The sequence below is a fragment of the Cervus elaphus genome, chromosome 21 (assembly GCF_910594005.1).
Source record: "Cervus elaphus chromosome 21, mCerEla1.1, whole genome shotgun sequence".
NCBI classification, from domain to species: Eukaryota; Metazoa; Chordata; class Mammalia; order Artiodactyla; family Cervidae; genus Cervus; species Cervus elaphus.
Genome location: NC_057835.1, coordinates 20,197,243 through 20,221,996, shown reverse-complemented (window position 1 = coordinate 20,221,996; position 24,754 = coordinate 20,197,243). Strand labels below are relative to the sequence as shown.

The following is a 24,754-nucleotide window of genomic DNA, read 5'->3' as shown; positions in this document are numbered from 1 at the left end:
GGTTATTGGACAGAAGCAATGCCATCTGCCTGTGCTAACGCTCCTCTAAACCACCATCCTAAACCCAAATAGAGGGGTTTTATTATCTATGGGAAGAAGAGGAGTCCAGGGATGTTCAGGAAAGGGGTTTGCTCCTGTAGCCTGGACCCCGGTGGTGACTTGGGTAACGGGCTGGACAGCACAGGCTGAGCAGAAGGAACGAGCCTGGATCATCGACATTTGGGGCCTAAGTATTAACAGCCCAGTAGCATCAGAGCGCTGGGGTGGTTTTCCTCGCCGTCTGCTCCAGGCGCTGCTTCTGTTTCCTCCCTGGAGGAATCAGAACTGTTGGGTTTTCTTGGCAATTTCCTTGCTGGACCTCCCACTCTACATGACGGATGTTGCAGAAGAGGGAGGAAGATGTTGCAGAAGAAGAGGTCCAAAGAAGGACCTGGGGACCCTTTTTACTCTTGATGAAGTCCATGGTCCCCGGACTTCCCTGGTGGCTCAGATGGTAAAGAATCTGCCTGCAATGCAGGAGAGCGGGATTTGATCACTGGATCAGGAAGATCCCTTGGAGAAGGGAATGGCAACCCACTCCAGTATTCTTGCCTGGATAATTCCATGGGCAGAGGAGCCTGGCGGGCTACAGTCCATGGGGTCGCAAAGAGTTGGACATGACTGAGCAACTAACACACACACACACGGCCCCTCTGGGTTCTGGAAACAAAGATGAATGGGCCTTCACAAATGTCCTTTTTAGCTCCTGAGATGATGGCATGTACCCAAGGGACGAGGGGAGAGGGCTGCTGATAGAAGGACATGGAAACCTCTGGGAAGGTGGTGGCAGCCCCAGGTGTTCCCTGGGATGCCCTTCACATTCCCACCACTCTGCCTCGTTCCTTTGCTCCCTGCATCCACACTTGGATTGCTAATTGCAGTATTGGTGCTAGGAGACCTGCAAAGTTAGGCTGGGCAGGTAAAGTAGGACTCATATCCCACATATGAAACCGTGCATCTCTTTAGAAAAATAAAACATGATTGACACAGCTCTTCTGTAAGGCTCTATCCTGTCAAGCCAGGGGCAGTCACACCAAAACTGACCATCAGAAGATTGGAAGAGGCGTCTCTCCAGTGTGAACCAAGTGGGCACATTGCTTGCCCAGACATTTGCTCGCCAGAGGAGGGGATGGCTAGGAGCACTTTCCCTTCTGGCTGCTGTAACCCTCTCTGACGGGCATGTGGACGCTCCCTGGGGGCTCAGCTGGGACTCACCTTATTGGTTCTCGTGCACAGGACCTCGATGAGCACTGCCTCGTCTGTGCCCAGGCCCTTCATGGCCTTCTGCAGCTGCCGGGCAGCATATTCCTCGGGGCGATCCAGAAGGGCCAAGGCTGTCTTCTCAAAGTTTCCACTCAGCTCACTCTTGAGCACCTCCTCCAGGTCCTGTGGGGAGACGGTGGGAGTCCTGACTGAGAATGGCCTGAGGTCAGAAGGACAGGTGTCTGCTTTCCGCATGGCACGACCCCAGGAGCGGCTGGACACCTTCCGTGGATGCCCAGGGCACGCTCTAGACAGGAGCTCTACAGGGGTGGGCGACCTTCTCTGGAGGACAGTGATCACCCGACTGCCCATCCATCTGCTGGGGACACTGAAGATGAGTCACAATGACAGCAAGCATTTGCAGAACACTTTAGGGTTCAGAGAGCCTTCTCATTGATCAAGACAGCCCTAAGAGGAGAGGTATTTATTGCTTTATCCCCGTGGACTGAACCTCAGTAAGATAAAGGACTCGTCTACAAACACTTGGATAGAGAGGACTAACACAGTTGTCCTCTCCAGTAGACTGGATCATTCATTGGCCAGATGGGGGTGCTTTTGAGAGGGAAAGCACATGCGTGCTCAGTTGTGTCCAACTCTTTGTGACCCCATGGACTGTGCCCACAAGGCCCCTCTATCATGGAATTTTCCAGGCAAGAATACTAGAGTAGGTTGCCATTTCCTTCTGCAGGGAATCTTCCAGACCCAGCGATCGAACCTGTATCTCTGTGTCTCCTGCATTGACAGATGGATTCTTCACCAGCTGAGCCACCAGGGAAGCCCTGAGAGTGAAAGGGGGGCTCTACTAATAGTTGTCCCCTGTTGTCACAGGGGGACAACAGGAATAAAGGGAGACTGTCCTGGGCAAACTCCATGTAAAGCCACTTTGGTGTTTTGTTAAATCCTGAAAGGGACACATGTGGGAAAGAATTCAGGTTGGGAAAGGGAAGTTCATGAAATTCTTCCTGGCATCCTGTTTTTGGCAAGCCCCCCTAATCACGAGTAGACTGCCTGCTCCTGCCTGCCTCCCTCTGACTAGATGGTTTAATGAGAAAAGGGTCAAGAATGGACGTTCAGTCCAGCTAGAGTTGTCCCAACCGAAATGAAGGACCTTAAAGCAGGACTTTCATGCAGAGAGACAGCTCCGTGTGGGTCAGACTGGAAGCCGATAGACCAAGTTACAGCTCGAAGTGGGTCTGGCTACTCAGCTCCAGGCATGATGGCTAACAACACAGTCATGGAATTCTGTGACCTCGGAAATGCGCCTAATTTCATCATCTATCGGTTTCCTTCTTTGAAGAATGGGGAGAATAGTAAGACTCACTTCCTAGGGTTGTTGGGAGAATTAAATGAGACAGTCCTTGTAGACACTGAACACAGTGCCTGGCACATTTTTGATGTTCAGTAAGTGATTATTATTATTGCTGTTATTATTATTCTATGTTGATGAAACTTTCAGAGAGAAGGCAAATCAACTATTCCTCAAATGAACCTTTGAGTTCCAGATCTGGGAGAAAAACCCAGAAGATTTTTATCCAAGGCCCTGGGATCTGCTGCCTCAAAAGTGGGTTGTGATGTTAATATTACTAGCTTCATCCCATGGCAGTTGCTGCATCTAACCCTGACCTTGTAAAGACAGGCCTCTGGCCAGTGCTCTGGTGTGGATTCAACCGAAGACTGGAAATCGTTTTTCAAGTCAGATGGGCATTATGTAGAACTGCAGAGAAGAGAGATTCCAGCTGCTTGCTCTTAGAAGCCACAAGCATGAAAACAAACCCCTGTGTGTTTACATTCTATTTGGACATAGGAGCCAGCTCAGGATACCTTGGCTCTAACCCTGGTTTCCTGCTAACTAGCTGTGTCACCATGGGATGCTTCGTCTCTTTGGAGCTCAGTTGACTTGGGGATTTAGATTTGTTTGTCTCTAATGTCTTCCAGGGCTTCCCTGGTGGCTCAGTGGTAAAGAATCTGCCTACTGATGCAGGAGATGCTGGTTCAATCCCTGGGTCAGGAAGATGCCCTGGAGGAGGAAATGGCAACCCTCTCCAGTATTCTTTCCTGGAGAAACCCCATGGACAGAGGAGCCTGGCAGACTACAGTCCATAGGGTTGCAAAACAGTTGGACATGACTGAACAACTGAACCACGACAATGACAAGAGATGTCTTCTAGTGATATGATTCTCAGTCACTTCTTTGGTAGTCTCAGCCATCTGCTACACAGCTGAGAATTGGAAAGTTAAAAAAAAAAATGATTGGCAGATGTAGGTATTCCAGATTTTGTGCTATAGTGTGCCCACTCTAACAGAGCCCGAGGTTCTGACTTTGTACCTGTTTACTTTTATTTTACTGCTTCCTAAGTGGTGCGGTGATCAAGAATACTCCTGCCAATGCAGGAGACACATTCGACACAGGTTCAGTCTTTGGGTCAGGCAGATCCTCTGGAGGAGGAAATGGCAACCCACTCCAGTGTTCTTGATGAAAAATCCCATGGACAGAGGAGCCTTATGGGCAACAGTCTGTTGGGTTGCAAAGAGTCAGACATGACTTAGCACACACACACACTCTGATTTTACACCACAGCTTGAGAAGCCTGTGCCTGACTTTCCATATTGGCAGGATAGAAGTAGACGCAGTGCTTGAGGGGCTGCTACAGTCAGGCACACTGACAAGGGTGAAAGTTCAATGTCATTCAATTCAATTCAAAGCAGCTAAACTGAAGCTTCACTTGTCTTCACCAGTGTCATCAATGAATGGCATTGACAAGCCTCGCTGGGCGGAGAGAAGCAGGAAAAATGACAAACGCACAGCTGTCTGGACCACTCAACGCAGAAATAAACTGCTCCTCCTCTTACGGCAAGGGGTTCTCCAGACGCGATGGCTGGCCCTGGAGGTGGAAGACTTAGACTCGGGGCCTGGTTCTTTTTCTTACTAAGTGTGTGGTTTTGCATCAGTCATTTAAATAGATGAGCTCCACTTTCCTCTCTGTAAGATGGAAACAGCCATCCCTATCAGGGCTTCCCTTTGCTGGAAGGTGCCAGCATTCCCCTGCCTGATTCGCCCAGCAACCTGAGATGGGAGGCAAATTTATCATTGTATTTGTGAGGGGACCAAGCCTGGAGAGATGGTTGCCCGCCCAGCGACAAATAAGTAAGAAAGTCCATTTCTATCTCTGTATCTAATTATACATATAATTATGGACGCTGTAAAGATTTTCTAAATTTGGAATTAGAATGCAGCATAATTAATATTTATTTTGTAAACTGATCGTTCTAATGATATCAAGAAAATGTTAAATTGTGTTAATGATATATTAATGAAGAAAATACTGTAGAAAGGATAATATATTCTTAAAGATTTCTATACATAACACTTTCAACAATAAGAATGAAAGAAATGTAAAGAAAGGAAAAGGTGTTGCTGCTTAATGAAACAGAGTGTTTTCGCTTTTTGGTTTTTTAGTTTTTGTAACGGTCATTTATGAAGAATATATCATTTTTGAAGACACCTGAATAAATGAAGAATTCTTATATAAAGACCCTCCCGTGAAAGCTGATTTTCAAATTACTGGCCTATCTATACATTAATATGTGGAATTAGTGCAAAAGAATGGGGGAAAAAATGACTGAGGGATTAATTTAAAAAGAAGTCAATTGAAAAAGCAATGAGTTAATATTGATTTTACAGGCTATTGACAAGGCCATTTCAGTTTTTCTGAAGTCAATTAAAGCTCTAAATAGTTGTCTTGTTTTGTTTCTCCTGGGCTAACTAGATAAAGCTTTAAAAGTATCCCTCACTGTCTTGGGAACACAAAGGAAGCAGAAGAGACAGTTAAGACCAAGGCCATGTGCGTATGGCTGAGGACCCTTGGCATCACCTTGCCGTATGCTGTCTTGTACTTTTGTTTTATTTGTTGTCTCTCATTCGATGTCCTGCTTGATAAGATTTCAATGATGGCGGCTTCATCGGTTCCTAAAGTGCAGGAGAAAGAAACAAAACCACAGTGAGCAGGAAACAATATGGAAGTTTATTTGGTCCAGCTAGAGAAGCCAGGGTAGAGGTCACAGACCTTGGTAGAACCTAGATGGACCCTTTGACTTTAATATCTTGTGTTGATAACTGTGTTCTCTTTATTCACGTAACAAGTATCCACTGAGGTCTCACATTGCATAAAACACAGTACTAGGCGTTGTAGTAGAAAGAGGAACAAATACAGTTTATCCCTTAATTTCACTCGTCAACATAAATGGAGGAGAAATGAAAACTTATGTCCGTACGAAACTTGCATTCAAATGTTCACAGCAGCATCATTCATAGTGGTCAAAAGGTGCAAACCACTTGAATGTCCATCAGTGGATAATGGGTAAATGAACTGTGCCGTATTCATTTGGTGGAATATTACTTGGCCAGAAAAAGGAATAGAGTACTGATACATTTGATGATATGAATGGACATTAAGCACGTCATGGTGAGTGAAAGAAACCAAACACAGAAGATGAAGTATTATGATTCCATTTATATGGAAGTCCAGCATAGGGAAATGTATATTAAGACAGAAAGTAGAACAGTGGCTGGAGGTGGGGCAGGCAGAGCGGTGATAGCTCAAGTGTAGGAAGTTTCTTTTTAAGGTGATGAAAATGTTCTAAATTGACCATGGTGATGGTTTCATACATCACCACATTAAAAACAACTGAATACATTAAAAACAACTGAACACTTTAAATGGTTGAATTGTATGGTGTGTGACTTATACCTCAAAAAAAAAAAAACCACTGTAAAAACAAATATGGTATGTTCCTTGGCCTCCAGGTGCTTAAAATGAAGTGGAAGAGGTTAAGACAAAAGGCCCAAATTGCTACAATATCAAACCCTTTCATAAACTTGTTAATTTCAGAGAAAAGTCCTAATTGGTAGCTTGAGGGGGTAGTTACCCCTTAGACTCATCTGAACCACACTTTTCCCCTGGTGCTCAAAGTAATCCTTGTTCATCATAGGTGAAAGTGAAAGTTGCTCAGTGTCCCACTCTTTGCCACCCCATGGACTGACTATACAGTTCATGGAATTCTCCAGGCCAGAATACTGGAGTGGGTAGCCTTTCCCTTCTCCAGGGGATCTTCCCAACCCAGGGATCAAACCCAGGTCTCCCGCATTGCAGGCGGATTTGTGATCAATACCGAAACAATAATGACTAAGGAAGAAGGGCAGTGCATCCTTTTTAGAACCTGGACGCAGGGTGGGAAGGGGCTTCCCAGGTGGCTCTAGCAGTAAAGAACTCTCCTGTCAATGCAGGAGATGTAAGAGATGCGGATTCGATCCCTGGGTGGGGCAGATCCCCTGGTGGAGGGAATGGCAACCCACTCCAATATTCTTGCCTGGAGAATCTCATGGACAGAGGAGTCTGGTGGGCTATGGCCATAGGATGGCAAAGAGTTGGACATTACTGAAGCAACTTAGCACGCATGCACGCACAGAGTAGAAAAGATGTCCCAGGGGTTGCAAATATGGGGATGAAAAAGACTATTTGATCAACAAACCCTGAACTCAATTTTTTCAGACTGGGTTCAAGTCCTGGGCTCCACCCTTAAACCACATGACAAATCATCAGATTCTGGAGCGTTCCTGCCTGTTCCTAGCCCTTCTCTCATGCCTGCTATCTGCGAACAGCATGTGCTGGCAAGGACTTGAAGTGTTTGACTCTCGCACCGGCCCTCATCACTCTATTTGGAAAGTCAGTGCCGGGACTTAGAAAGACTGCGCTGACCCAGCGGTTGGAGGGCTGTGTGCTGCTCCTAGGGACAGCCACAGCTCCATGTCCGTGGACCGTTTGAGTAGTCTCAAGGACTAGTTCCACCCTTACAATTCCAGGAAGATCTAGCTCTTTGATTCCAGCTGGAGAAACAGAAAATTTTAGGATGAGCTCACTTGCAAAAATAGCGTTCGCTGCCTGCCTCATTCCGACTCACTCCCAAAGCTATTTCTGCTGTCCCTCCTCATTTCCTCCTGCAGCCTCGCCTCCAGAATCTGTATGCAGTTACTTCCTCTGCGACGTGATGTCTTCTTAACCTCTGAGTGTTGGAAATCTCACCTCAGAAGGGATTATTTTTTCTCATAAAAAATTCTCTGAATCCAACCCCTTCCTTTTTTTTTCCCACATGGGCTGCTCCATGGGGATCCTGCCTTACTCTCACTTTTTCTGGTCAGAATTCGCTGTCCTGAGTGGCCTTTCTGCTGAGCAGATCAGCCTGCTCACCCTTCTGATTCAAACCATTCCATCTAGGCCCCTTTAGATCCAGAACAACAGCCTGGACTCTCCCCTCTGCCTGCAAGGCCTTCTGTTAGCTTTGCGCTCCTCACCTTCACTTCCGTTCCTCCTTCAGGACTCAACTCGCTGGAGTTTCCTGGGAAGAGATGGGCTCTCCTTGCTGGTCTGTCCTATTGCCCTTCCTCTTCCTCCATCCCGTCTCTGCCATCCCTCACTGCAAGTTCCATGGGAGCAGGGGGCCCTGCTCATTGCAATCTCCACACAGAAGACTCGCAGCATTCATCAGACCTGACTTGCTGAGTGAAGGAGTGTTTAAATGCATGGGGACGTTTGCACTGCATTTTGACGGAGCTGGTCTCTGCATGGGTGTGAAGCTGTGTGCTCTACTCAGGCCCTCTGTACGTAGCGGGTGATGTGACGTGTGTGTGTGTGCTTGTGTTGGACTCTTTTGGACCCTATGGTCTGTAACCTGCTAGGCTCCTCTGTCCATGGCATTCTCCAGGCAAGAATACTGGAGTGGGTTGCCATTTCCTTCTCCAGAGAATCTTTCCGACCTGGGGATTGAACCCGAGTCTCCTGTATCTCCTGCACTGGTAGGCAGATTCTTTACCCCTCAGCCCCCCAGGAAGCCTGTAGTGACCAACAGGAAATCCTCTGCTCCGAAGCTTTGGTCAACCTTTATCTGCATAATTCAGGACAATAGAGTTAACATTTTAAAAGCAAGGCTTTTAAGACTTTCCTTCCTGCAATACTTCTTAGAAGGAGAGCAGAGCTGTCTGGGGCTGGCCTAGCAGCAGCCTGGAGGTGGGGGTGAGCCTGGAGGTGGGGGGGAGCCTGGAGGTGGGTGGAAATGACTTGACCCCTCAAGATCTTTGAGTCCGGGCATCGGGTTTATCTGGGGAGCTGTTTCCACTGCCGGACCAAGAAGCGGTTTACTGAAGGGTGACCTCATCTTATATTTCACAGTATGTGTATCACACAAGCAGTCCGTGCAGGGGAACAATTTCCTGTAAACATTTACAATGGTTTGAGGCACCAGGGCCAGTCCCAAGCAATTCTGGGAAAGACTTTTCTTTTTTTTTTAAACGAGGAAAGAAGGAACCTCAGCCTTGACTGTGCATAGGACACAGTAATTACATAGTTGAGGTCAGGGCCCGGTGACCGTCAGCCTCGGAGGGCCGAGAGCCTCCTGACTTTGGCTTTCCTGGCACTTTTCTGGGAAGACACGGAGCTGAGTCTCAGCAGGATGGTGGGGAGCAGAGTCTCTGCTGGGTTTGAAGCGATCTCCCTGTTACCCTCCCTGATGAGTGACCACTTCTCAGAAGGCCTCAAGGCCAGCCACAGCCACCCTCCAACAGCTCCATGGCAGCTTCTCCCTCTAAGACCCGTTTCTGTATTTTTTGGAAGGAGAAATGGCAAGCCTCCTCTTGCATTTCTGAGAGGATAATGAATGTTGGGGTCCGTGCACTATCGGATTAAGGCATTATCTACAGGAGGGACCTGCTGGGATGGAGGTTCACAGAGCCCTGAGAGGAAGGCCTAACGGAGGGTCAGTGTCAAGGGTTTGGGTTAACCAAGACCCAGACCAAGGGTCCAAGGTACTTAGGAGCCAGGGAAACATAAGCACCAAAGATGTGAAAAGGAAATCTGCCAGTTTAGCGATATTTGGAAAAATCAATTGTTATTTTATGGTATAGCATTCTTTTTTTTTTTTATTGGAGTACAATGTTGTTTTACAATGTTGTATTAGTTTCTTGTTGTGTATCAAAGTGAAGCAGCCATACTTATACACATATCCCCTCTCCCTTGGATTTCCTTCCCATTTAGCTCACCAGAGAGTCCTGAGTAGACTTCCCTGAGCTATGCTGTGGGTTCTCATTAGCTATCTGCATTATATTGCAGTGGATGTAAGTCAATCTCAATCTCCCAGTCCATTCCACCACCCCTTCCCTGCTTGGGGTCCATATGTTTGTTCTCTTTGTCTGTATCTCTATTTCTGCTTGGCAAATAAGTTCACCTATAGCATTTTCCTAGAATCCACATATATGTGTTAATATACAATATTTGTTTTTCTCTTTCTGGCTTTCTTCATTCTGTATGACACTCTAGTCAATCCATGTCTCTACAGATGGTCCAATTTCATGCTGTTTTATGCTTGAGTAATATCACATTCTTATTATTTTGACTTTCATAGGTGGATGAATGAGTGGGAGCCCACATAACCTTTCTGATGCCTAGGGCCTCTAACCTCTCGCTATGCAATATGGTGGATGCATGTGGCTATTGAAGATGCAAAGTGTGGCTGGTCCAAGTTGAAATGTCCTGTAACTGTAGAATATATAGAGTCCTTTGATGACTCAATGTGAAAAACGGGATGTCAGGTATCTCATGAATAACTTTGAAATTGGCTATCAGTTGAAATGATATTTTCAATACAGTATTGAGTTAACTAAAATATATTGTTAAAATTAATTTCACCTGGATTTTAAAATTTGGCTTCTCAAAAATTAAAAATGACCCGTATGTCTCACCATGATGGCTATTGGACAGCTTGGCCTTAGAAATTTAAGTCCAGCCCTGGCAGGGCTGGTATAGCAATAAGATAAGTACTTGGTCTTACAGATGAGTTTTGCCAATGATACAATTTTGATTGGACTTACTCTTACTAACAGAGGTTGGAATTCTAGACCTTTATCCAAATGATAGCTTTTCAAGATGGCTCTAGGTCCAATCACCCCATCCTCATTTCATAACTTTTTGACTTTGGACAAGTATTTAACCTCTGAGCCTTGGCATTCTCGTCTGTTAAGTCATTACAGTACAACTTTACAGGATTGTGGGGAGGTTAAAAAAGATGATGTCTGCGTGGTGGTACCCAGTTTAGCACTTGGCATGTAGAAGGGACTCTCCAATAGTCACCAGCACAAGAGTGGCCACACCTAAGTGGGCGGAGGAGGAGAATCCAGTGTGACATTGATGTTCAGTAGGCGCTGCATCTGTGCTTGGCAAACTAAATTCACGTGGTAGCTAAGAACTCAGGGATTTATCATAAACCACAGCTGACTCATCCCACACCCACTTCAGCCCCTGTCTCCAGCCCACATCCAGATGTCAGGCCCTCACTCAGAAGGCAGCAGGGAAACACCTGTGAGGCTGGCTCAGACCCTCAGAACTATAAACATCCTGACATTCGCAGGCAAGCATGCCTCCCAACAGCTGTTGTCCAAATAGAAGATCAGTCAGCCAGGATGTGAGCACGGACCAGTTCCTCTCTGCTGAGCTTGCCTCTGATGCCCCCAAACCGAACAACCTGGTTGTCATCCTTCATTTCCAGCCCTCCCACCTCTGATTTATTCAACAATACTTACTATGTAGAAATCCCTTCTACTACTTCCTGCCACACTGTCTCCAACCCCAGGTCTTTGAGACTTCAGCGTTTCTTGGGCAATGTAGACTATGCTATAGTTGGACAGTTCCTTCTACAGAAGCAAAAGATGTTTTCCTGGAACTTCCACTGTGGATCCCGGGTCTTTCCCCTGGAGTCACAAAAATTTTAAATGGCCATCTTCTACCACAATACCCATTCCTAGGAAAGTAAGTCTCCACTAATTTACCTCTAAGTAAAATCTAGCACTTGTCTTCATAAAACATTATGCCAAGAGAAAGAAGCCAGACACAACAGGCTACATATTGTATACAGTGAGTCCCCTACAGATGAACCTTCAAGTGTCGAAATTTCCAAGATGCAAATGTGCATTCTATCAATGCCAGGTGTGAGTGAAATAGCAGTCTGCCCTCCATCTCCTATTGCTGATGATGCTTCAACTCTACTGTCTCCCACCTCATCTCCCTCCTCCAGTCAGCACCTCTTCTATCCTCTTCACTCGATGCCCCAGTCCCTGTATGCTGGCTCTTGTACTGTACTACTGTACTTTTCAGAGTACTGTAAGATTAAAATGTTTTTCTTTATTTTTTTGTGTTTTTTTTATGTATTATGTGTGTGAAAAGTATTATAAATGTCTTACAGTACAGTACTGTGTAGGCGATTGTGTTATTTGGGTGCCTAGGCTAACTTTGTTGGACTTAGGAACAAATTGGACTTATGAATGCACTCTTGGAATGGGACTCGTTTATATGTAGGGGACTCACTGTAATGTCAGGTGCATGAAATGTCCAGAATAAGCAAATCATAGAGAGAGGAAGTGGACCAGTGATTGCCTGGACCTGAAGGTGGAGTGGGAGCGGCTATGAATACACGTGGGGTTTCTTTTGGTTGATGAAAATGTTCTGAAACTAGAGGTGATGATTACAAAACCCTGTGAATGTATGAAACCCCATTAAACTGTACACTGCAAAAGGGTGGATTTTGGATATAGGGATTATATCACAATAAGAAAAAGAAACATTTAATAAAGAAGCTTTTGGATTTAGATGGCTCCTACCAGCCGTGTCTTCTCAGGCCTGACCCCACCCACGGCCGCTGTGTGGCCGAGGTGGCTTAGCTGCGGTGTCTCTAAATTGTTGGCACTTGGAGGCAATGACAGAAACTGGTTCAATCCCAGGGCTCACCGCTACTGGTGTTGTGTCTTTGGGTATGTTACTTAACTTGTCATGGCCTTTCCCCTCATCTGAAAAATGGACTTCTGCGAGAATAACTTAATGAGAGCTTATATATAAAGTGCTTGGCTCAGTGCCTAGAATATTAAAAGTTTCTCAATAGGTGTAAGAAAGAAAATTGAGGAAATTTATCAACCTTGCCCCTCTTTTTTCTCCCAAGCTATTGCTGTTACTTCCTTGTTCTCCTGGAGCCCTTGATCAACAGGGTCAACCTCAGTTACTTCCTTGGGTTCCAGAGCCTCCTTTCATGGCCCAGCACTAGATGCTCTTTCCCTCATCCCACTTTGTTCCTGGGTTTACCTTTCTCCTGATCTCTTGCTTGTTGTTGCTGTTTAGTTGCCAAGTCATGTCCAACTCTTTTGCCACACCATGGACTGTAGCCCGCCAGGCTCCTCTGTCCACGGGATTTCCCAGGGAAGAATACTAGAGTGGGTTCCCATTCCCTTCTCCAGGGGAATCTTCCTGATCCAGGAATTGAATCTGCCTCTCCTCCATTGGCAGGCCGATTCTTTACCACTGGGCCAACAGGGAAGCCCAACCTCCTGCTTAGTCTCCCATTCTTGGCCTTGCACTTAGGCCTGGATGTAAATAGCTGCTCCGGTGTGGCCCCTTGATTTGTGACCTTGCCGACAGTTTTAGGTCCACTTCTGCTTCCAGATGATGCTTCAGGTCCCTAGTTCAGTTCTTATCAGCCCTGACTTCCCACCACCTCCCATGAAAGACATCAAAGGGTTTAGATGACATTAGGATTGTAGAAACTACACTTCTCATGAAGTTTCCCCACCTCAAGTTCAAATTAAATGCCATAATTTTCAATCTCCAGCTATTATGTTGAATCCTGAAATGTAAAAGGATCTGATAACTTTGAGAGCTTTTATAAAGGGAAACTTAAAAGCGATCAGCTTAGCTTGGGAGATATAAATACAAGCTAAGTGAGAGGTCATCTTCCTGAGATCGTGGGAAAGTCAGATGTGAGATCAAGTTTAATCAGCTTCAGGAGTGAATGAGAAAACAAAATATCTTTCATACCCATTCCTTTGCAGGCTTTGTTCAGCTTTTTGGCATCTTGATCGGCATCAAAACGCTGATGACTTTTTGCTTTGTTATCTCGACCAGCACCCAAGCCCTGATGACTCTTCCCTTTGGCCTAGAAGAAAAAATAATGGCAAAGGTAAGTGGACAATTTGTTGTTGTTGTTGTTGTTCAGTCATTAAGTTGTGTCTGACTCTTTGGGCATTAAAAATGATCTCTGGCTGAAATTGGCAGCTAAAAGGAAGACCAAGCAGACACCCAGATGAGGCAACAGCTGCCGCTGTACTCATGGGTACATGTGGAAATCAGCTGGGGAAGCTCTGGCCGCAGAGAGACGGCTGGTACCTCCTGGAGCCAGCTGGACTCGGATGCCCACAGAGAATGGGCCTCTCTGTTCTCAGGGACAATCAGCCCAGTCAGCTTTGGGAGGAGCGATTTTCTCATCGACTCCTCCATGTGTCTGTCTCTGAAACAGAGAGTAATACAATGGGCCAGTGTCTTGGAATGCTGGTTTTTCCCCTTTGCCTTGAGACACAGCCTGTCTAGGGAATAGTTGCTGCTTGCCAGAAACTGAGGATTCTAGGATCTTATTACAGATCCATTTTGCAAGCTGGGCTAAAGCTTTACCATTCACACAATGAGAGACATACTATTTAATTTGTCAGAGATAACCCTATGGAACAAAACAGAGGTATTGGTTTTTACTGATCCTTGGGAAGAGAAAGTTCTGTATGTATACTAATCTAATGTTTCCCATATTTTAATCATTGGCATAGTATATCCACGAAATGTCCACAGCTATCTGCTGCTGCTGCTGCTAAGTCACTTCAGTAGTGTCCGACTCTGTGCGACCCCACAGATGACAGCCCGCAGCTATCTAGGTCTACATCTTTATTATTTGCTTATTATTTTTCTATCAATTGACCTAGTTTGTTTTGCTTAAAGTTATTTTCCAGAAAGAAACTTTCTGTTAGCACTGAAGTGGAAAGCCAGTGTGGCTTGCTTAAAAAGAAGGTAAGCATAAAAAATCAGTGCACCACTATTAAAAATTTAAAGACGTGAGGTTAATTGCAGTTATGCATCGGGGAGCTTTGAACACACCCTGGCTTTTCTCAGCTCTTTGTCTCTCCTCAGAGACCTTCTTTAATGACAAGTGTCACTTATTTGCCCTCCTTCCAGGAAAGTTGGCTCAAGTGTTACTGTCTACACTCCCGATGCTCGGCTCCCTTCTTTCATTTCTGCGGGTGCCTATTGGGAATGAGCAGTAAACCACATGAAGCACAGAGGAGGCGTTGCGTTCATCTGCCTGGCAGCCCTGTGTCCTTTGAGGCCTTCCCCTCCCCTAGTCCATGCGGTCTCACTGGGACCATCAGTCACGAGGCTGGAGCCCCGTTGTCCTGCCCTTGGGAGGACACGCGCCCTGTCACTCAGGCAGTAGTGACTGGTTCCGGAGTGGGGATGTAATCCAAGCAGGATCAATGAGAATTCTTCCTGCTCTGATAGATAGATTTGGGGAGAGAGATGTCTCTCCCTGCTGGGTTTGCTAAGCTGACTGAGAGTCAGTGCAGGGCGTGTTGGTGGCCGTGTTGTCCACTCCAGGAAGGAGGCATGGGTTCAGTCTGAAGCAAAGCAGAGGCAATAAGAGTGGAAATATGGAGAGAGAGATTGAGAATATAACTAAGGACTGGAGGAGGGCTGACTTTTAGGTTTTGGTTGATGGAGAATCATATAATTTTAGAGCCAAAGGGATATCAGGACCCCCTATCACCCCATTGCCTTTTGGAATGTAATGTATAGCCCATCTTCCCCTCCCCCTATTTTTTGGCGACCCTGTGTGACGTGAGGGATCTTAGTTCCCCAACCAGGGATTGAACCCATGCCCCCTGCAGTAGAAGCACCATGTCTTAACCCCTGGACCTTTAGGGAAGTCCCACCTGGCCCATCTTAAAGTATCTATTCCTGAAACAAGCTGGAGCAGGACTCATATTTGTTGAGCACCTGCCACATGCTAGACGACTCCTTCACTTACAGACCTTTCATCATGGGGAAGAGTAGGTGTTAGTCATCTGATTTACAGACGAGGAAGCCTGGGTTCACGCAGGTCAGAGCATCTGTCTATGGCCTTGCAGGATGTACCAGCTCACTTTGTCTCCTAAAGCCCATGCTCCTGTGTCTCCTGCACCATCCTCTGTGTATGCATGCTCAGTCACTTCAGTTGTGTTCAACTCTGCAACCCTATAGACTATAGCCTTTCGGGCTCCTCTGTCCATGGAATTTTCCAGAGAATACCAGAGTGGGTTGCCATGCCCTCCTCCAGGGGATCTTCCCAACCCAGGTATCAAACCCACGGCATCTCCTGCGTCTTCTGCATCGCGGGCAGATTCTTTACTGCTGAGCCACCTAGGAAGCCCTGCACCATCCTGCCTCACATCTAATTATGACTGGTACCTTCACATTCAGCGGAGGGATGGTGTGTCCCATTTTCCTTTCCCAGTCTTGTCAGCTGTAAGAAAACTATCTGGGACTTAGGAAGGCTTGTTGGCAGGACCAGAAATATAATTTGTGGAGCTCAATGCAAAATGAAAATGTAGGGCTATTTGTTCAAAGTGATGGAGAATTTCAAGGCCATCAAAGCATTAAACCAAGAGCAGGGCCTTTGTAAGCGTGGGACCCTGCAGCTGCCCAGGCTGCGCACTGACCAAGCTCACCCCGCTCTTTGATCACGTTCTGAAAGGGCTGGTCCTCTGTGTGGGAGTGAGGGAAGGAGCAATCTCAAAGACATAAATTGTGCCTCTCTTTTCATCAGGAGTATCATGGGTGGCTCAGGAAGCGAGGTGGAGTTGAACCAGAGCAGCAGAAATCTCCTAGTAACAGGCTGATTCATACACAGCTCTGTAGGTCACTTTAGCTTCATCCGTGCAAGAATTCAGTGGAACTCTTATTATCTATCCCACTTCCCAACTGACAAGTTGAAACAGATGGGGGCTCTGTGAATGGTTCTGGTTATGCCTGAGGGTCCTGGCCGAGGGGTGGGGAGGGTGGGGAGGGGTCCAGGTGGGTTTACGCTTGCCCGGCTCTGTGCTGGCAGGCTGCTTCTCCCCCAGGGGGAGACTTTTTTCCTCATTGACACAAAGATGCTGCCAGGGCTTGCGGAAGCCATGAGGAGACTTGTTCAAGATCCCCTGGCCAGGTAACTGCGGAACTGGACTTAAACCAGGACTGTCTGGAAGTCAGCTATGGAATGCCATTTGGTTTCTGTTTTAGTAAGACGGTTCCATCATACAAATATCATGGAGTTGTAAGAGCGGAGGGATGTGAAAAGGAACCTCGGAACAGGGGCAGTTTGTTTATCCAAGGCCGGAAAAGTAAAAATAAGTGTCCTTTAGGCCAAAATAATACTGAGTCTGGCCAAGGTGGGAGGACCATGGTGGGGGGAAAGGGGGCTGGTGGAGGGTGTGCATTGGGAGAGGGCTGAGCCACACTTCAGGAGTAAAGATGATGTTGAGACTTCATTGTTTCCTTTACAACTAATGCAGCATGTAAGTCCAGATCAAACGTACGACTCTCAGCAGGGCAGGATAAAGGAACTGCCCCCTTCTTGTAATGACTCTTAGCTGTCTTGGTTATCTTTCCTTATCAGAAGAGAATTCCATCTTGTTCCTAGTTGTTTAGTCGCTCAGTCATGTCCAACTGTAGCCCGCCAGGCTCCTCTGTCCATGGGATTCTCCAGGCAAGAATACTGGAGTGGGTTGCCATTTCCTTCTCCAGGAGATCTTCCCAACCCAGGGATGGAACCCACGTCTCCTGCATTGGCAAGCAGATTCTAACAGCAGGATATTCGATGTCAGAGGGAAGGCATTGTGTGATGTGATTTTAAAAAGAAAAAGAGAAAAAAAAACAGTCTGAAAGGAATCTTCCCCTCAGCATGGCTGGGACTGTGTCTACAATGGCTGCATTCATCAGCCATGGCCCGTGTTGATGTAAGGGCTGTCCTTGGCTTGTTCCGATGAGCCGGGTAACAGCTTCTCCGGAATGCACACGGAGCAGACATTCGTCCTCTATGGTTCATTGTTAATGGGCCGGGCAGCTGACTCTGGGGTCTCGGGCCGATTTGCTCATCAGAAGATTTTGTTTTGAAACCTGAGGCCACTGAGCAGAACTTCCAATACAAAGCAGGTCTGCAGGAATGCGCACCAGACACAAAATGGCAATGCAGGAGACCCCAGGATGGGGACGAAAGGTTGAGTTTGTGAGGGCTGAGGCAAACACATGGTTATTCTACCTGCTTTCTACTACAAGGCATCAAAGAGCTGGGGCAACATTCCTTTTTTGTTTTGTTTTTTTAAATAGCATTTGCACTGACACTCGGGAGACACATAAAAAAGACATGGTGCTAGACGTTAATAAAAAAGATTACAGAGTCTGGGTTCAAGGCCACATAGATTCAAGTTTGAATGTGGTCCTGCTCCTCTGCAGCCATGTGACCTTGAGCCAATTAAACTCTAAGCCACTATTTCCTCATCTGTAAAATGGGGGCAGTGTCTGCCTTCTGAGATCAGAGACTTACTTGAGATAACATTTCCAGTGCCAGATAATTAGACAAGCCACAGACATGTTAGTCCTGTCTCTGCTTCTTTGGGCAAACTCTTTTATTTTTTGTCTTGTAGTGACAGTTAGGCTTTCACTACTGTGTATTTTGACTTGGCAAATTTGGAAGGTATACACGTATTTTCTAAACTTAAAATTATGAGATTCTATGATCTATTTATTCATCTATCTATCATCTATCTATTATCTAGATATCTATACATACATCCATCTATTATCTATCTTGCAATGCCCCAGAAGACATCATGTTTATAATAGGTAGCCACTGAGGATGTGTTAATGGGCTTCCCTGGTTGCTCAGTGGTAAAAAAATCCCCCTGCAATACAGGAGACACAGGAGACACAGGTTGACCTCTGGGTTGGGAAGATCCCCTGGAGGAGGGCATGGCAACCCACTCCAGTATTCTTGCCTGGAGAACCCCATGGACAGAGGAGCCTGGTGGGCTGCAGTCCATGGGGTCGCAAAGAGTTGGACATGACTGAAATGACTTAGCACACATATACAGGGATATAATAGTCAACTTTAAGAACACAGCTTTCTAGTCAGACGGGATTTGAATCCCATGGGGACTGCTTGTTTCCTCTGTGAACTTGGGCAAGTTTGGGAAACTCTCTGTGCTGTGGCTTCCTCATGGCAAAATGCAGATGATATCGCCTACCTCGTAGGTCTCCTGTGAGAGTTCAAATAAAGTCATTCACGCAAAGCTTCTGAAAGGAAGCCTAGCAGAGGGCATGTGTTCAATAAATGTAAAAAATATTTGTTGAAGGCAGATCAGCCGTGACCTTTCTAGAATATTCTAAACCTTTCCTGCTTGAGGGGTTTTCACCTTATAAATGGCTCTCTAAGGATCAGTTTTTCACTCATCACCTGCAGTGTGGCTCCAGGTTCTAAGCATGCACTTCACTGGGGGCAGTAAAGTGGTTAAAAATTCAGGCTGTGTGGAGTCCAGGTGATCTGGGCTGACACCACAGCCACATTCTGGCCAGCATGACAGTTCGCACCCACTAGTGTGAGGGTCCCATTGAGATACAAGGCTGGCGCAGAGCCAACCATTGCACTGCTCAGTCCAGGCTCAGAATGAAGCAAATACTTCTAACATTACAGAGAGCACTGCCTGGTACGTGATTCCTCTGGGAGATTTTTGTTTTTTCCTTTCTTGTCTACATGTCACTTTTCTGTGTTTTCATGTCCTTGCATCTCAAACAGGGACACTAAGGATCCATTTTTCTGGAGGAAGGATGCAAAGAAAGTAAATCGATTCTAGCAGCCTAGGAAGCAGTGCGACCTGGGCAGAAAGACTGTTGAAAACATCACTCTGAATTGACTCAGGTTTAGCACAGTGATTGCCCAGGAGGAGAGATAGCTCTCTATTGAGTTTTGACATCTTTATCAAGTTTTGATATTTCTATCGAGTTTCAATACCCCCAGCCAGAAGGATGCAGGGGAGGAACAGACACCCAAAGGCTTCTGACCCTGTGCAGTTCAAGCAAGGCTTAACTCTTATGATCAAAAGGGAATATTTTACAAAATCTTCCTCCAGCTCCCAGCAAACTCTGGTGATGGAGCGTGTTAAAACAAGGGATATGGTTTGCAAATTGGTTGCTCTATGCATTATATCATAACTAAGATTTTCCAGATAGGTTACCCAGCCCGAGTACACTCATGTTTAAATACAGTCCCACTCATCAGTAGGTGTAACCTGCTTAGGTGACCTGATCTTCTATTTGGTTAACATCCAGACTGGAAAATAAGAAAACACTGTCTCGTGAGAGACATGTGAATTCATTCAAAAGCAATGCACTGTAGGCAAATTAGACTATCCTCTAGCACTTCCTCCCCTTTCACCTGCTTTCTCGCCTCCCTTCTCTTTTTCCTTTTCTTTCTTCCCTTTTCTCTTTCCTCCTCCTATTTTTCTTCCCTCCTCTTTCTTCAACAAACAAGCGCTGAAGATCTATTAGGTGGCAAGCACTACCCCAGGCGAGGGGGACTCAATGGGTCTATTAACTGTAGTCCCTGTCCTCAGGGATATAAACACAGAAATAGATCAATGACCATTGCGTTATGATATGGTAAGCACTTTGCCTGCAAACAGCTGAGAGGAGAAAGAGGAATTTATATGGAGAAGCTGACATTTGTGCTGGCTCTTCAAAGATGAATAGGAGTTAGGCAAGTGCAAAAAGTGGGGAAGGGGAAGGGTGGAAATGGAAAAAAAGGGACAGTCCAGCGAGAAACGATAGCATGGTGCTTCCTGGGTCTGTGTGCATGCGTGCTTACTGTGACCTGTGACTGCGCTGCTGCAGAACAAGCATGATCTGAATGTGACATAAAGACAAAATGTGAACTCGGGAATCAATCCCACTGTGTTCAGTCACGCTTTGCCTCTTGCTGGTTGTAGGCCTGCAAGAAAGCCGACCCATCTGTCCGAGGCTTCGTTGTCTCATCTTCACAGCGGAGCCGCACCAGCTCACCGTAGCATGCACTTTAGCTGTGGTCGTGTTCAGGATGCAGTCACACCATGCCAGGTTACAGTCAGCACACGGATGGTGGCACGTAGGAGGTGGGGTGCCAAGTGACAGAAGGATGTAAGGGTCGTTTGTAAACTCTGAAATATTATCAAAATGTAATGGGAGTGGCACTTGGATTGTTTGCTCTTTCCAGCGCTGGTCTCCAGAAGACTTCACTGTCTGCGGTCTGCTGGGTAAATATTTAAAAGTGGTTGCTTGGTATCCAGACTCTGAGACAGGAAGTCTCCGAGGTACAGCTGGGGAGCAGAGGGCAGAGGGCTCACTGTACACTGCTCTGAAGAGGCCTGCTGTGTGAGCTGACGTGGAATCAGGAGGGGATGGGGAAGACGAGTAACAAGGGGCGGGATTAGAGCTAAGCAATGGCCTGGGCTTATTAAACAGGAGCAAAATGAAGGCTGGGCTGGGGAGACCCTCAGACACGCCTGCACTCTCCTCAGCATCAGCAAGACCATTGCCATGCTGGTTTATGGTACCTTGAGTGAATGTTGGCCATTTGGGCTAAACTTGCCTTGTATAGAGTTGGGGCAACTGTGGTTCATTTTGGGTCAGAAACTTCTTTCTGATCACATAGGTAACCACCCCACCCCCACCCCGCTTCAAGATATCTGCCTTTGAAGCTGGTGTGATGCTGGTTCTCTCCTTATCCTTTCAAAGTCTTTGTTTTCCCATCTGCAAGATGGTAATAATAGTATCTCTCTCTTGTGGGTTGTTGTAAGGATATGGGTCAAAAGTGCTTAGCAGGATACTCAGCATGTGGTATGGGCTCAGGGTTATTTTTAGCACTTCCTTCTATCTTGACCTGATTCCTGCTGTGTTGAACAAGCCCCTGACATGGTGCCTTGTATGCCAGCTTTAAAATAGCTCATTACATAATTTTGTCCAGAAACCATTTTGTACTTGTAGCTAAGTAGTAGCAGGAGCTGAGAGTTTAAGAGAAATTTATGGGAGAAACACTTCAAACTGAGAATGACAGCTGAATATAACACACTTACTACTTGCCCGGCACAGGTCCAGACAGTTTACATATACTCACTCAGTCTTCACAACAACCCTATGAAGTAGGCATTGTTACCTCCTGTTTTGCAGATGAGGAAACTGGAGCACAGAGAGGTTAATTAACTGCCTGAGGTCACACAGTTGGTAAGTGATGGAATTCAAACCTACAGTTTGGATCCAGAAACTCTACTGTTGACTTCTCATCAACCAATTTTTTGTCCCTGTCAAAATTGTTTATTTAAAAAAAAGTTTAATGGTAGAAAAGCTCATTTCAATTCTCAAAATGCTAGTTCTTCAAAATGGAAACATCAGTGGAAATCTGTGACTGGTCTGCTGACCAGGGAAGCTGAGGACCATGTGCATGGCCATGGGGTCAATAAATGTTCCTGATGATGAGTCAATAGGAAGTGAAATGAAAAATAAAGGCCAGTTATCACTATTTGCAAGGCAAAAGGGAAAACCTCTCCCAGGGCAAAGTGTGTGTGCAGGGCAGATGTTATTGCCAAACTCTGCTCCCAATATTCCTTCTGAGTCAGATGAAATTGTATTTTCAGCTTCTTTTCTGTAAAGTGGGACGGATATCTACTGTACCCAGCAGAATCTCAGGAAGAAAAAATAAGACGAATGGTGTTCACAATGACAATGCAAATATCATTCACTATGGCCAGTATTTAAAAACAACCTTATGGGGCTTCCCTGGTGGCTCAGATGGTGAAGAATCTCCCTGCAATGCAGGAGACTCGGGTTCAATCCCTGGGTTGGGAAGATCCCATGAAGAAGGAAATGGCAACCAACCCCAGTATTCTTGCCTGGAGAATTCCATAGACAGAGGAACCCGGCAGGCTATAATCCATAGAACTGCAAAGAGTTGGACATTACTGAACGACTAACACTTTCACTTTTCATGTGTCTGTCAATGGATGAATAGATAAAGAAGATGTGGCAGATAGCTAGCTAGATAAGTAGACAAACAAACTTGAGATATTATGTCACACACACACATATATATATATATAATGGAATATTATGCAGCCATGAGAAAGAAGGAAATCCTGTTATTTGCAACAACCTGGATGGATCTTGAGGGCATTATACTAAGTGAAATAAATCAGAGAAAGACAAATACAATATGATATCACTTATATGTGGAATCTAAAAAAGCTGATAGGAACAAACACTAGAATGGTGGTTACCAGGGGCCAGGGGAAAAGGAAAGAGGTTAGCTAAAGCATACAAACTCGCAGTTGTAAGATGAATAAGTTCTGGGGATCTAATGTACAGCATAATGGTTATAGTTAAATAATACTGTATTATACACTTGAAAACTGCCAAGAAAGTATCTTAAATATCCTCACCACAAAAAAGAAATGGTAACTACATGCCATGCTGCAGGTGTTAGCTAATGTTATGCTGGTAATCATTTTGCAATATATAAGTGTATCAAGTCAACACGTGTATTAAACTTACATAATATTATACACCAGTTTATTTCAATAAAGCTGGTGGGACTTCCCTGGGGGTCCTGTGATTAAGACTCTGTGCTTCCACTGCAGGGGGCACAGGTTCAGTTCCTAATTGGGGAACTAAGATCCCACGTGCCACCATGGCATAGACATAAATAAATAAATAGCAAAGATTATGTTTTTTAAAAAAATAAAACTGGGGAAAAAAGAGAACATGTGAGAACTGGAGAGAGCGCTTTCATTACAGTGATCAGAGTTGGCCAGGGAGGGACTGACTTTTCTGACCTTCTCCAACAGGCTCTCGGGATTCTTCCTCCTCTCCCCATCTCATCCCAAGTCTTCCAGTTACCCCTTTTCCTGCTCCTAAAACATCTTGCCATAGGGATCATCATCCGAGGACCACAGTGTGCCAGGGAACTGAATTTTAGCAGAGACATTGTGAAGACCGAGAAGTCATGAGGCCAGCGCAGGACCAGTTTCTGATGTTTGCCTCCTTGGGGTGACTGCTTACCAGCCTGATGAACTGTCAAACATTCTCACAGGTAAAAGGTCACTTCTGCCCGCCTGACAGAATCTATGCAAAAACAACTGCAGGTTTGTCTTACTAGCCAGGGGCCTGTCTGTGTGAGGCACGGGAAGCAGAGGGCGGGTACTGTGATGGATGGATTCCTCTGTCGTGCCTGAGTCTGCAGAGGGCCAGAGGAGCTTAGAAACTGAGAGCATGGGGCCTCGTGTCCCTTTGTGTTAAACACCTGGTTGCCCACCGTTGGTTCTATGGGCAATGGAGGAGAGTGGATCTACTTAAGGAAATCTACTGAAGCCTCATCTTTCTGAAACTGTCCTGACTCTCCTGGAAAGAAATGAGGATTTTCTGCCAGTGGTGGGCTGGCACTGAGGCGAACAACCATTTGACTGCCCACAATGGAGGGTTTCCTGGGAAATCCTGGGTTTTCAGTGCTAACTCTGGGACAGTCCAGGTAAACCAGGATAGGTGGTCACCCTAGGTGAAACTGACTGTGCAAGTTTGCAATAGCCAGCATGTGCACACACAAATGACTGAGTCCTATTAAATCTGAATCATTAAGATATACGTGGCTTCCCAGGTGGCTCAGTGGTAAAGAATCTGCCCACCAATGCATAGGAGACGTGGGTTTGATCTCTGGGTCAGGAAGATCCCCTAGAGAAGGAAATGGCAATCCACTCCAGTATCGTTGCCTGGATAATCCCACGGACAGATGAGCCTTGCAGGTTGTAGTCCATGGGGTTGCAAAGAGTCAGACAGTACTAAGTGACTGAGCATGCATGCAGATTTACTAAGAATAGGTATTTTAAAAATTCTCCAGATAATTCTAATGTGCAACCACGGATGTAAACCACTGGTCTCATGAAAATCAAGAAATTTCCAACTGACATTTCAATGAATGAGAAAGCTTTAAAAATATACACACTGAGGGTTTGTATAAGTAAGAAATCCTAGACTTTATCCAGGGTGCAAAAGATAAAGGGGAGAGTTTTATCAGAGATTCTTAGGTTAGAAAGTCAACCAAGGGTTTTTCAAAGTGGATAACATGGAACACTGAAGATATTGAAACCCACTGGATTTCCAACTGGGAGAGGAGTTCCTTTTAAAATTCTCTCTAGATTCTTGTGAGTAGTCGGTCTTTGTCTGGTAATAGTATGTTTTTCACAGTTTCCCAGTCCAGGAGCTGGCAAACTATAGCCTGGGGCCAAATCCAGTCCATTACCTGTTTTTCTAAATAAAGTTTTACTGGGACATAACCAACCCACTCATATCCATTTGGTCAATGAATCCTCCCACACTACAATAGCAGAATTGAGTAGCTGCAACAAAGGTTGTAAGGTTTCCCTGATGGTTCAGCGGTAAAGAATCGGCCTGTAATGCAGGAGACACAGGTTTGATCCCTGGGTGGGGAAGATCCCCTGGGGAAGGAA

At 45.8% G+C, this 24,754-nt stretch overlaps 1 protein-coding gene across 3 annotated transcripts in view; it reads right to left on the bottom strand.

Annotated features, from left to right (window-relative positions):
* The window catches only part of ANXA13 (annexin A13), a 55,570-nt gene that overhangs the window by 18,730 nt on the left and 12,086 nt on the right, over positions 1 to 24,754 (bottom strand). For 2 of the 3 annotated variants that reach the window (XM_043880227.1, XM_043880229.1), the window contains 3 exons: positions 13,206 to 13,323; positions 5,175 to 5,269; positions 1,255 to 1,425 (listed from right to left, as the gene is read on the bottom strand). In XM_043880227.1, the coding sequence (XP_043736162.1) occupies positions 1,255 to 1,425; positions 5,175 to 5,269; positions 13,206 to 13,323 (384 nt within the window). Of the gene's footprint in view, positions 1 to 1,254; positions 1,426 to 5,174; positions 5,270 to 13,205; positions 13,324 to 13,553; positions 13,657 to 24,754 lie in introns of those variants that run through there. The other variant, XM_043880228.1, reaches the window with a different exon arrangement.